General features: G+C 37.7%; 1 protein-coding gene across 1 annotated transcript in view; it reads left to right on the top strand.

Moving 5' to 3' along the window:
- FAM186A (family with sequence similarity 186 member A) overlaps positions 1-14,583 on the top strand; it is a 144,985-nt gene that overhangs the window by 128,876 nt on the left and 1,526 nt on the right. Inside the window, exons 6-8 of the mRNA XM_027844285.1 lie at positions 906-1,098; positions 11,371-11,537; positions 12,403-12,588. Coding sequence (XP_027700086.1) covers positions 906-1,098; positions 11,371-11,537; positions 12,403-12,588 — 546 coding nt within the window. The remainder of the gene's footprint in view (positions 1-905; positions 1,099-11,370; positions 11,538-12,402; positions 12,589-14,583) is intronic.

The following is a 14,583-nucleotide window of genomic DNA, read 5'->3' as shown; positions in this document are numbered from 1 at the left end:
TTGTTCCAATGTATCCTCTCCTTGTGATACCAGGATGCAAAGGAGCACCACTCATTCTACTGTCCAGTAGGTCATGCTGATATAGCATCCACCCGCCATGGATGTTGTAAATATCAAATTGTAAAGTGTTAAACACAAAGTAAAACTATATAAATGTTAGCTATTATTATTAAAAGATTTATTAAATGAAGGTCTTTACTTGCTATGAAGCTTTCTATTTCATCTGTTTCAATTTTGACTTTCAAGTACTATTCAGTACTATTCTAGAAGAATTGATGTAAGTTGATTGCACTTTTTCACAACTCATGCTTGTCAGTTATTTGATTCAGTCACAAAAGATGGTATTGGAAGAAGAGCTTTCTTAGGGTAAAAACCCTTTAACTCCAGGATAATCTTCTTAAGTATTGAGATGTATAAACTAGTACTGGGTCAGTACTCTAAATGAACTAGATCAGTGCTGTGTGAACTAAAATTATAATTTTATTGATTTTAAAATAGTTATCAATGTTCCCCTGCTATATGTCTTTCCTGTATGTTTCATTTCCTAACCTATTTTTTGGATCATTAAAGAGATCATTTTAACAAATTAAAATTACAAAACAATTTTTGCAGTACCATTGTGACTTTAATAAGATGCATGACATTCTCTATTTTAGAGGCTGATAAGATTTTTGAGAATAAACCTAAGGGTGCCAAAAAATCTTTCTTCTACAAGTTTTAGTTTCCTCATTTATGAAATAGGAAGAATAATCTCTGTCTGTAGCTCCTAGGGGTCTTGTAATAGTCAAATGTGATAATAGATGTGAAAATGCCCTAGAAATACATGTGATTGTTCTCAGTTTATGGAGTCAAAGATATGAAAGTTCATCAACTATATAAGTTGAATTTCTCTTTTCTCTTTTAAGGCAAAACATAGTCAATCAAATAAAAGCCATCAGGAATTCTGGGAAAGGCCAGGAAGCCCAGATCCTTTACCTGTTTTTGAATAGACTCGATGCATATCTGAAAAAAGTAATGGAGACGTGGACAATAAAGCAAAGGCTTATGGAACACAGACACAATACGTGCACAACCAAGATGATAGACTTGTATGGCCAGGTGAGCTCTCCCTAAGCTATTAAAAGTGTACAGTGAGAAATGATGAGGGTATGAACACATTCGAAGAACAGTCATGTTGAACTTTGGAAATGAACCAAAAGTATGTTGGTAATTATTTAACAACCAACTTCCAGGGGGAAAAAAGTATATAGGACAGACTTTAACTTTAATTTGCATTATTGCCATTTCCATAACTTTCTTTTTTTTTTTTTTTTGGTTAGGCAATGGGGTTAAGTGACTTGCCCAGGGTCACACAGCTAGTAAGTGTTATGTGTTTGAGGCCGCATTTGAACTCAGATCCTCCTGACTCCAAGGCCAGAGCTCTATCCACTGTGCTACCTAACTGCCCCCATAACTTTCTTAAGACTATACAATTGGGGGCAGCTAGATGGCGCAATGGATAGAGAACCGGCCCTGCAGTCAGGAGGACCTGAGTTCAAATCCAGCCTCAGACCAAACACTTGACACTTACTAGCTATGTGACCCTGGGCAAGTCACTTAACCCCAATTGCCTAAAAAAATAAAAATAAAATAAAAAAGACTATACAATCAACAAAATAAAACAAGATCTGATTTATAGCATTTTCTGATTTCCAAGGCATAAATTCTCACACTGAAGGTTTTAACAGTTAGAGCCTTTTGAGCTGACTCCAGAACACACCTGAATTAAGCCTTCTCTTCTTCCTAGGCTGAGGGAGTATGGATGTATTGGCAAGATTCTTTGAGTCTGGAAGAGATTAAGTTAAAGGAGATAGTCATCTGGGAATTGTTCAACTCACTTCTAAGTGGCTTAGGATCTCCTAGCTTTTGGAAGATTGAGTTGCCAAAGCTCTTGCTGGCATTGTGTTTCAAATGAAACCTGGTTACAGAGCCACAACTAGCATGGGGGTGTTTGTGCCAAGTGACCAATATGCTCCCTCACTTGGTTCCCCAGGGCTACCACTTTGAGGATTATGGCCTTCATAATCTTTTCCTGGTCTAGTCTACCCACTGAGGCAGTATGCCCCTTATAGAATGCCAAGCCTGGAAATCCACCTTACCCTGAGATAATCAAAAGCTAACATGGTGTGTGCTGCCTGCTGCCTCCCACTTCTCAATGGAAAGATCAGTCTTTGCCCTCCCTCTCTGCTGTGCCTGATGAAATTCTCCTTCATCATAATCTGTTCTGCTCATATTATTTCCGTATTCTCATGCTCACTGAAACCTAATTTTCTCCACATCTCTTGGCACCATTTTTGAGGCCAGATGGGAGGCAGGAGTCAGAAACCTGGAGTCAGATAGTTACTATCTATGTGACCTTGGGCCAGTCACTCAACTTCCTGGGTCTCAGTTTCCTTATCTTTACAAAAAAGAGGCGGTTGGACTAAAAAGCTTCTGAGCATTTCCTCCTTTTCTTAACACAGGGCCTGATAACACAGGGCCAGGAGGAGAAGTTAACATAGTACCTGGTCTCCCTGCTACTTTCAGACCATTCCTCTGCCACCAATCCACTTCTCCTCCTTCAATGTTCATTCCATCTGGTCCAATTTTTTATTGTTGCCATCCATCGAATTCCAAGCCACTCTTCCTTCTCCCTTGATCTCTCAATTCCTTAGCCTCCTCAACCCCCATTACTTCTTGTGTCCAGTCTACCTTATCTATACACAGGAGTAGTCATACCTGAGACATCCTTCCCCATAAATGACTTTGCTGTAGCTGTTGGAATTCCCAGTTATAACTCCGCTTGGTAATTACTTTTCTCTTTAAAATGAGACTTTGAAGGGAGTATCATAAATTCAGACCAGAAGGGCTTTTACCTAGCATCTAGCCCAATCCTTTAATATTACAGATGAGGAAACTAAGGTTCATTGATATCAAATATCTTACTTGCTCAAGACAGATAGTAAATGAAGAACAAGGATCCAGAACCACATAGGACATAGGATCACAGATCTAGACCAAGGGTTCATAACCTTTTCTGAGTCTTAACCTCCTTCGGCAGCCCTTCTGTGGACCCCTTCTCAGAATAATGTTTTAAAATTAATATATAGGATGACAAAAGAAACTATTTATATTTAAATACAGTTATCAAAATATTTTTAAGAGTTCGTGGACCTCGGAGACCACTTAGTCCAACCTCTTTATTTCACAGAAGAAAAAACTGAGGCCCCTGGAAAGGCAAGCGACTTGCTTAAAGTCACACAAATAGGAAGCATCAGAGGTAGGTCCTCTGACTCCACAGGCAGTAGCACGTTTCACTGCATTATACAGAGACTAGATTTTGTTTATAAGAGGGGATGAGAATGCCGTGAAAGTTCCAACGTCTATTTTTGAGAAGAGCACTAATCTTAGAGTCAGAAGTCCTGGATTCAATAGGTCACACAGGATAGGTCTGTGACCCAGCAGAAGGCACTTAAGTTCTCTGAGCCTCCCTTTCCTTATCTCTAAAATAGAGACACACTGGGTTGTTGTGAGGAAAGTGTTTTGTAAACCTTACATCATATAGAGTGTTAATTATCATAGGATTTAGAGCTGGAAGACCTTGGAGATTATTTAGTCCAATTTCATCATTTTAGAGGTGATGGTTGTTACTGTTCATCTCCTCCTCCTCCTCTTCCCATTCCTCTGCCTTCCCTCCTCCTGCTGCTTTTTTCCACTGCCAATGCTTATTATCTGTGATCTTGGACAAATCACTCAACCTCCCTGACCATCAGATTCCTTATCTGTAAAATGAGGTAGGATTGGATTAGATAACCTCTGATGTCCACTTGATCTCTAAATCTGTGACCCTATGATCTATGAGCATTAAGCGATCAACACACTTTCTATTTCCTAGGCAAGCTGCTGAGTGATGGGGATACAGAAAAAAAAAAAAAGAAGCAAAAATAGTACACTTAAGGAGGTAATGGAATTCTAATGGAATATCACCACTGTGACAACAGTAAACTCCAAAGTGATGGGAGTTTTCTATTGTGAATAACCTTGAGAGTAGCCAGAAAGTAGGGGCATGACGTAGTATTTCTCAGCTCTGGGTTCTTCAGACTTTTAAGTCATGGGTTGGTGGAGAAAGACCTGAAGACTCTAGGAATCTTCTCAGTCTTCTCATTACCACATCAGTATTTAGGACAACTCCTGGTTACCTTAGAAGAATAGATGCTGAATAGATGACATGTTGCAGTAGTTACTTTCAAAGGTGGTGGGGGTGGAGGGGGAGGAGGAGATCTTAACAAAAGCTTTGGGAAACTGGGATAAAATTGGGGTGTAGCTTGAAGTTGTTAATTGGGAATGACCAGTCCTTATAGGATAACTCAATGGAGAAACCCGTGGCAGTTGGAAAAGCAATACAAGGGAAGAGAGGATAATACAGTAAAAAGAGCTAGATTTGGAGTTAGAGGACCTCTAAGTCCTGGCTCTGCCACTTACTCGCTAACCTAGGGCCGTGAACCATAAAAACAAACAAACAGAATTTGGATAATTGTATTTCGATTTAATTGGTTTCCTTTATAACCCTATTATTTTATTTGATCCTTTGGTGTCACACACTTGCAACTGGTGAATTGCTTGAGCTCACTAATTCTGGGTTGCAGTAGGATTAAGCTAAGTCCAGCACCAAAATGGTAAGCCTCAAGAGAAACGTGCAAGGGCCTAAGGAGGTATAAAGGAGTCTAAGTCAGAAACAGCAGATCAAAAGCTTAAGTCATGGGTGGGGAACCAGCAGCCTTGAGGCCACATGTGGCCTTCTAGGTCCTTGGGTGCAGCCTTTTGACTGAGTCCAAGTTTTACAGAACAAACCCTTGTATTGAGAGGATTTGTTCAGTGAAGTTTGAATTCGGTCAAAGGGCCACACTTGAGGACCTAGAGGGCCACATGTGGCCTTGAGGATGAGGAGGAGGAGTTGTAGTAGTAGTTGTAGTTGTAGTTGTAGTAGTTGTAGTAGTATTGTTGGATCAAAGAGTAGGCAGTTTTATACCTCAATAGCATAATTCCCAGTTGTTCTCCAGAATGTATGGATCAATTCACAACTCCAACAGCTTATGAGTGTACTTATTTTCCCTCATCCTCTCCAACATATGTCATTTCTGATAGGTGTGGGGTGGTACCACAGAGTTACTTTAATTTGTACTTCTCTAATCAATGGTAATTGAGAGCATTTTTTAATATGACTATAGATAGCTTTGATTTTTTTCTTCTGAAAACTGCCTGTTCATGTCCTTTGATCATTTATCAGTTGGGGAATGGCTCTTATTTTTTACAAATTTGACTCAGTTCCATATATATATATATATTTTAGGCAATTGGGGTTAAGTGACTTGCCCAGGGTCACACAGCTAGTAAATGTCAAGTGTTTGGTCTGAGGCCAGATATGAGCTCAGGTCCTCCTTACTTCAGGGCCAGTGCTCTATCCACTGTGCCACCTAGCTACCCCTTCAGTTCCCTATATATTTGAGAAATAAGGTCTTTATCAAAGAAACTTGCTGTAGAAAATTTTGATGTTGAATAGACAGTTGTCTATGGTACCTTTTAGCAAAATTCTTTTAATTAGGCTTTTTTTGGCTTTTGCTTTGTCTCAGATCACGATTGCCACTCTTTACCTTTTTTACTTCAGCTGAAGTTTAATAGATTCTACTTTAGTCCTTTATTTTAACTTTATGTGTGTCTTTGTTTCGAGTGTGTTTTTGTAAGCAATATATTGTTGGATTCTGGTTTCTAATCCATTCTGCTATCTGCTTCTGTTTTGTGAGTAAGCTTATTACATTCACAATCACAGTTATGATTTTTGTGCATTTCTCTCCATTGTATTTTCTTCTATTTATCCTTCTCTTTCTCTTTTATCCTGTCCCTCCTCAAAAGTCTGTTGTGCTTCTGATCACTGCCTCCCTTAATCTGCCCTCCATTTTAGCACCTCCCCCCACCAATATCTCTTACTCCCTTTTCCTCCTATTTCCTTACTGGATTAAGATAGATTTCTATACCCAACTGAGTGTATATATATATTCTTCCCTCTTTGAACCAGTTTTGTTGAGAGTGAGGTTCAAGCATTGCCTACTACTCCCTTCCATTTTCCCCTCCACTATAAAAGCATTTCTTTACATGTCTTTTTTATGTGAGAAAAATTCCCTCCTTCTACTTATCCCTTTCCCCCTTCTCTAAGAGCATCCCTCTTTTATTTTGGGGGTAGGGGGAGATTATTCCAATATAATCAACTCATACATGTACCCTCTGTCTATGTATACTCCTTCTAACTGCCTTAATAATGAGAACGTTTTTAGGAGTTACATGTATCATCTTCCCATATAGTAATGTAAATAGTTGAACTTTATTGAAGTCCTAATGATTACTTTGCTGTTTACCTTTTTATGCTTCTCAAATCTTGTATGTGAAAGTCAGATTTTCTATTCATCTCTGATGTCCTACAATATATTGTTTAAAAGAAACACACTTGAAGTAGAGAGATACACATAGAATAAAGGTAAGGGGGTGGAGCAGAATCTATTTTGCTTCTGCTGAAGTAAAAAAAAAAAAAGCAGGGATAGCAATCATGATCTCAAACAAAGCAAAAGCAAAGATAGATCTTATTGAAAGAGACAAGGAAAGAAATTACATCTTGCTAAAAGGTACCATAGACTATGAAGTAATATCAATACTAAATATATATGTACCAAATGACATAGAATCCAAATTCTTCGGGGAAAAGTTAAATTTTGAGTTACAGGAGGAAATAAACAGTAAAACTATACTAGTGGAAGGACTTTACTCTCTCAGAATTAGATTTTTTTTTTTAGAACTAGATAAATCTAACAAAAACAAAAAACAAAAAACAAGAAAGAAGTTAAGGAGGTGAATAGAATTTTAGAAAAGTTAAATATAATAGACCTCTGGAGAAAATTGAGTGGGAACAGAAAGGAATATACCTTTATCTTAGTGGTACATAGCACCTACACAAAAATTGACTATGTATTAGGGCATAAAAACCTCAAAAACAAATGCAGAAAAGTAGAAATGTTAAATGCATCCTTTTCAGAACATAATGCAATAAAAAATTGTATTCAATGAAGGACTGTGGAAACATAGATTAAAAATTAATTGGAAATTAAATAATCTAAACCTAAAGAACAAGTGGGTCAAAGAACAAATCATAGAAATGATAATTTCAAAGATATAGCATACCACAATTTATAGTGTGCAAACAAAGCAATACTTAGGGGAAACTTTATATTTCTAAATGCTTACATCAATAAAATAGAGAAAGAACAGATCAATGAATTAGGTATTCAACTAAAAAAATGTCGAAAAAGAACAAATTTAAAATTCTCAATTAAACACCAAATTAGAAATCCTGAAAATTAAAGGAGAGTTTAATAAAATTGAAAGTAAGAAAACCATTGAACTAATAAATAAAACCAAGAGCTGATTTTATGGGGGGAAATGGATAAAACACTGGTTAATATGATTTTTTTAAAAGAGAAAGAAGAAAACCAAATTACTAGTATCAAAAATGAAAAGGATGAATTCACCACCAATGAAGAGGAAATTAAAGTGATCATTGGGAGCTATTTTTGCCAAATTATATGCCAATAAATCTGACCATATAAGTAAAATATATGAATATTTACAAAAAATAAATTGCCCATATTAACAGAAGAGGAAGTAGAATATTTAAATAACCCTATCTTAGAAAAAGAAATTAAACAAGCCACTAAGAAAAAATCTCTAGGGCCAGATGGATTCACAAGTGAATTCTACCAAACATTTAAGAATTAATTCCAATACTATAAAAATATTCAGAAAAAATAGGCAAAGAAGGACTCCTACCAAATTCCTTTTATGACACAAATATTGATACCTAAAGCAGGAAGAGCCAGAACAGAAAAACAAAACTATAGACCAATTTCCTTAATGAATATTGATGCAAAAGTTTTAAATAAAATACCAGCAAAGAGATTACTGCAATATATCAAAAAGATCATACATCATTACCAGGTGGGATTTATACCATGAATTCAGGACTGGTTTTTGACAAAATACAGCACTTATTCTTATTAAAAACACTAGAAAGCATAGGAATAAATGGAGCTTTCCTTGAAGTGATAAATAGTATCTATTTAAAATCATTAGCAAGCATTATCTGTAATGGAGATAAGCTAGAAGCCTTTCCAATAAGATCAAAGATGAAGCAAGGGTGCCCATTATAACCACTATTATTCAGCAACGTACCAGAAATGCTAGCCATAGCAATATAGTCTGACTCTTTTTGCGAGGTTTGCTCATGATCCCAACCAATTACTTGAGTTTTAAACTCTTTGTTAAAGTAAGAGTCTGTTTCCAATGTGGAGAACGTACTTACTGTCCCAAGCTTTGGGGGTTTGTACAGCTGTTTTCAGAGATACTTCTAGGGACCTGAAAATTTTCAGTTCTTCCAAGGTACTATGAAAAGGGGCGAGGTATTTCCTCTCCACTGCCACGACAAGCTCCACCATGCCAGTGCTCCTCCTTGCCCCAGGACCGCCCCTCAGAACTGTGACCCAGACCCAAGCACAGGCAAAGCAAGAGATTCCTGCCTCAGCACTCTGAAAGAGATCCTTGCAATCCCCCTCTGATCAGCCACTTGATTCCCCCTCAATCTGTGGACCGGAAGCTCAGAAGCCAGCCGCTGCCCTTGGGGAGGCTGAGATCTAGCTCCTCTCTCACCGCAGTAACAGACTTTTCCCACTGACCTTCTAAGTTGTCTTTGGCATTCGTGGGTTGAGAAGTCTGGAAACCACCACAGCTGCCCGAGATCCAGTCCTCTGAGGCCTGCTCCAGGGTCGCTGCGGCCTGCCCGCCCACACTCAACTGCGCTCCTCTCCCAGCCCGGTGCAGTATACCTTTCCAATCAGCCATCCAGGTTGTCTTGGGCTGGAAATTTGTTTTACTCTGTTTTTTTGTGCGTTCTGCTACTTTAGAATTTGTTTAGAGCCATTTTTTGTAGGTATTTGGAAGGGTTTGGGGGAGAGCTCTAGCAAGTCACTGCTTTCCCTCCGCCATCTTGGCTCCACCCTAGCCATAGCAATAAGAGAAGAAAAAGAAATTGAAGGAATTAAAATAGGAAATGAAGAAATAAAACTGTCATTCTTTGCAGATGATATAATGGTATACTTAGAGAATCCTTAAAAATCAAATAAAAAGTTAATTGAAATAATTAAGAACTTTAGCAAAGTTTTAGGATATAAAATAAACCCACAAAAATTATAAGCATTTCTGTATATTATCAACAAAGTCCAGAAGCAAGAGATAGAGAAATTCCATTTAAAATAACCACAGACTATATAAAATACTTGGGAGTCTATCTGCCAAGACAAACCCAGGAGCTATATGAACACAATGACAAAATACTTTTAACACAAATAAAGTCAGATCTGGAAAAAAAAATGGAAAAATATTGATTATTCATGGATAGGCCAAGCCAACATAATAAAAATGACAATTCTACCCAAATTACTTATTCAGTGCCATACTAGTCAAACTACCAAAAAATATTTTACAGAGCTAGAAAAACAATAACAAAATTCATCTGGAAGAACAAAAGGTCAAGAATATGAAGGAAATTAATGAAAAAGAAAAAACTGAGGGAAGATGGCCTACCTGTATCAGATCTGTTACAAAGTGGTAATCATCAAAACTATCTGGTACTGGCTAAGAAATGAAGTGGTGGAACATATTTAGTATGCAAGACGCAGTAGTAAGTGACCACAGTAATCAAGTGTTTGATAAACCCAAAGATTCAAGTTGTGGGGACAAGAACTCATTATTTGACAAAAACTGCTGGGAAAACTGAAAATCATTTCAGCAAAACTGGGTATGGACCAACATCTCACACCATGTACCAAAATGAGGTCAAAATGGATACGTGATTTAGACATAAAGGGTGATACGATAAGCAGATTAGGGGAGCATGGAATAGTTTACCTGTGAGATCTATGTATAAGGGGAGAATTTATGAACAAACAAGAGAGATAGCATTACTAGATATAAAATGGATAATTTTGATCACATTAAATTATAAAGGTTTTGCACAAGCTAAACAAATACAGCCAAGATTAGAAGGAAAGCAGAAAACTGGGGGAAATGTTTTATAGCATGTCTCTCTGATAAAGGTCTCATTTTTCAAATATATAGATAACGAAATCAGATTTGTAAAAATAAAAGTCATTTGCCAATTGATAAATGGTCTGAGGATGTGAACAGGCAGTTTTCAGAAGAAGAAATGAAAGCTATATAGTCTATGAAAAAATGCTCTAAATCACTATGGATTAGAGAAATACAAATTAAAACAACTCCGAGGTACCTATCAGATTGGCAAACATGACACAAAAGGAAAATCACAAATGTTGGAAGAGATGTGGGAAAATTGAGACACTAATGCACTGTTCATGGAATTGTAAATTGATCCAATCATTCTGGAGAGGAATTTGGAACTATGCCCAAAGGGCTATAAAACTGTGCATACCCTTAGCTTCAGCCATATTACTTCTAGATCTGTATTCCAAAGATAGTTAAAAAAAAAAAAGGAAAAGGACTTATATGTACAAAATATTTATAAAAACTCTTTTTGTGGTGGCAAAGAATTGGAAATTGAGAAGATATCCACCCATTGGGGAATGACTGAACAAGTTATGGTGCATAATTGTGCTGGAATACTATTGTACTATAAGAATGATGAGCAGGATGCCCCCAGAAAACATGAAAAGACTTACATGAACTGATGCAAAGTGAAGTGAGTAGAACCAAGAGAACATTGCACACATTAAAACAATATTGTACAATGATCAACAGTGAATGACTTAGCTTTTTTTTTGCAATACAATTATCTAGAAAATTCCAAAGGACTCATGATGAAAAATGCTGTCTACCTCCAGAGAAGAACTGGTGGAGTCTGAATGCAGATTGAAGCATATTGTTTTTACTTTACTTTTCTCGTTTTGTTTTCATTTTGGTCTGTATTTTCTTTCACGTGACAAATATGGAATTATATTTTCATGACTGCACATGGATAACCTAGATCAAATTGCTTGCCTTCTCAATGAAGGGGGAGAGGAGGGAGAGAGGGAAAGAATATGTTACTCAATTTTCAAAAACAAATATTATAGATTGTTTTTACATGCAATTGGAAAAATATTTTTTAAAAAAGGATGTTCCCTAAGGAGGAAAAGGTATCAAAAACAAAACTTTTGCGTACGGCTTGGTGCACAGTGAATTTTGCTTGGAGATTTCTAACCTGCTTTATTGACTCTTTTCTCTGTCTTCATCTTTTAGATCGAAAAGAGATATAATATTAAACTTAATTATCCAGTACCCTTGGTCATCCACAAAATGGAGCCAGACCATCCTTTGAAAGCTGTCTGCTTCAAACATGTGGTTCAATGGTCACCCCCAGAGAAGGTGGAAAAGAAAAAAGAATTTGAAATATTCAAGGCATTTGAGTATGTGACAAATATACTATTAGAACATTCTCCGGGGTGACATTATATGGGCATGATGTTTCTCCCTTCTTCTTAACGTAGTGTGGTCCACCAGAATATTTGTGTCAACTATGACTTAGGTTATTTATGGACATTTCCCTTAGAAAAATGTAGCTTTGTTTCATTGTTTTGTTTTGGTTTTTTTGGCTAGGCAAGCCCAGCTAGTAAGTGTTATGTGTCCGAGGTCTGATTTGAACTCAGGTCCTCCTAAATCCAGGGCCTGTGATCTATCCACAGCGCCACCTACCTGCCCCCTGTTTCATTTCATTTTGTTTTTTAAAAGAGCTTTATTTTCCTTCAGAAAGGGTTAGGCTTTTAAAAATTCAGAAATAAATATTATAAAACCAACCCCCTTTTTGTGTAGGTACATATGGGGAATGACAGGAATTGGAGGTAGGAAAGAATTATTTACCTCTAACTTATCTATGCCCCAAATAGTTTTTTAAAAAAAAGCCCCAGTGAGGAAGTTGGCAATTCCACAATGAGTAATGATTGAGAAAGATCATATAAATGTAGCCTTGATAGTTCTTTCAGAAACCAATGCTATTTGGATTTCTCTAAAGAGGTCTAAATGGGCATAGCTTCCTTTCCCCAAAAGCTAGGCCTCCAGATGGAGTCCTAAGTAGAGGTGGAGGTGTGTGAAAGAATGATAAGCAAAATAGGATCACAGTGCAGGGAGAGGATGGTGAAAGGGATAGTAAGAGAGTACTAGTAGATTACCCTTCATGAAAAGAAAAGTAGAATGGGACTGGACATGGGATATTTGGGTTGGTTGTACAACCGAGAAGAGCTTGTTGCTTCCTAATATAGCTCCCTAATTTTTTAGGAAACAGAAGGACAAGGTAGAGGCCATTTGGCGTGCTGATGTGTCCTCCTCCAGTTACCCAATAGAAACAAAGACACCTATGAAATTACTCTGGGATCAGGTTGGCGGGTATCCAGATATTCCCAGACTGCTGGAATTAGATGTCCATTCTACCCTTAGGAAATCTCTTGCATCTATTCAATCAAAGTAAGTACCTGACTAGAGGGTTTGGATCTGGGCAGTTGAGCTGGTTGGTTGGTTGGCACTTGAATACATTGGGTTTTTCCTAGTCTTTGTAACTTCATTCCCCCTTACTCTTGTACCCTGGAACTGCCACTGGAAAGTACTGGAAAGAAGCAGGTAGGGCTAAGATTTGTTGATCATTTTTCTCTCCCTGGACTGAGGGGCTATCATTAAGTTCTTTCTGTGTCAGCTGAAAGCTGAATTCAAGGCAGGTTTCTAGTGTTTCTCTATGTTGTCCTGTAGATGTCACAATTTAGCAATACAAGATTTAAAAATCCTCCCTTAGAGACCAATCTCGTCACAAAGTCAAATTTCACTGAAGACCTTTTTCAGGGAGTTTATTACTGAAAGTAGCAGAAGGACAGCATCATATTTTTTTTCACTGTATCGCATGAGCCAATGCCCTGGAGCCAAGAAGAAGGCAGTGTGTTTTCGAGAGGACCCACAGTACTTTACCCTCATCAGGCTTCAAATAGAGTATTGTATTCAGTCTTGGATGCCATAGTGAAAAGCTGGGGTGGATCCAGCGGAGGGCAACCTAGGACGGTGAAAGGCCCTGAGTCTATGTCATATGAGGATCAGTTAATGCGACTGGAAATGTTTAGCCTAAAATAGAGAAGACTTGAGCAGGGAGGGAATGGGGTATGTCAAGGAGTGATATCCGTCTTCAGGTATTTGAAGGGCTAACAAGGAAGGATGCCTTAGACTTGTTCTATTTGGCCCCAGAGGAGCAATGAGCAGAAAGTACAAAAAAGCAAATTTAAGCTTGAAAAACTTCCTGACAACTAGAACCGTCCATAAGTGCAAAAAGGAGCCTCGAGAAGCGTTGGGTTCCCTGTCCTTGGAGGTCTTTAAGCAGAGGTTAAATGACCATCAGACATGATAAAATGAGAATTCTTTTTAAGCACAGATTGGACTAAATGGCCGCTGTAAGGTCTCTTCTCAATCAAAGACTGTGATTCTGTGATTCTGGTAGAAATGAGAACCCAGTGTAAGAATGTCACAGAGAACCAATCTTAGGCCTTTGTCAGTCTTGTTACTGGGCCCGAGTTTCACACCTAGGTCGAATTTAAGCTAGACTTTGGGGTTGTCAGCCACACTTTAGGGTCTGATGGCCCTTTTGTCGGATTAGGTAAGGCGGTTATTTCACTCTTTACTTCTAAGTCATGTTGAAATTATTGTTTTCCCTCAATCTCCTTACTTCAAAGATAAGTAAAGCCCTTTAGAATCTGCATTAATTCTCCCAAATCAGAGAATTGTTGGATATCTTGAAAACTTTGGTAAATTAAGCTCTTGTCCCTTGGAAAAGAGAATCCTACACATAGAGTCAAACTCAATAAGTGTTGAACTAGTGTCGTAAAGTCCTAGGAGACTTCATTTGTTCACAGAATGCGAATGAATATCATTTTATCTCACCCCCTTTTTTTAAATATGGAAAAACTGAAGTTCAGAGGGGTTCGGTGTCACCTAGGGAGCTAGAAGTTGTGACTAGAACTTGGGTGTTCTGACTGACTCCCACTCAACTGAGATTTCCAAACATTTATTACCCAATTAGTATATTCTATGTGTGATAAAAAGATGGCTAAGATATAGTCCCTATTCTCAAGGTACATAGCCTACCTAGTAGGGAAAATAAGACACATATGCATATTAAACACATATTATAATGTAATGTTTTAAAGGTAAGTTAGCTAGTCACTCGGTAAATATTTGCCTATAAACAAGAAACATTGACAATGTTCCAAGGCAATGTTCCAAGCAAAACCAGGCTCCAGATGATACCTTGCCAAAGGTGGAGATCAAATGGAGGGGAATGACAATGTCATTGAAAGGGTGTTCCCTAAAGGGAAGAAAATATCACAAGTCAATAAACATTTATTAAGTATCTCCTATGTGAAAGGTACTATGCTAAGACTTGAGATGTCAGAAGAATGGTTCAGGGTGCTATGGGAAAGATCT

The sequence above is a fragment of the Vombatus ursinus genome, unplaced genomic scaffold (assembly GCF_900497805.2).
Source record: "Vombatus ursinus unplaced genomic scaffold, bare-nosed wombat genome assembly UNPS02014941.1, whole genome shotgun sequence".
NCBI lineage: Eukaryota > Metazoa > Chordata > Mammalia > Diprotodontia > Vombatidae > Vombatus > Vombatus ursinus.
This window is presented reverse-complemented; position numbering and strand designations above follow the sequence as displayed.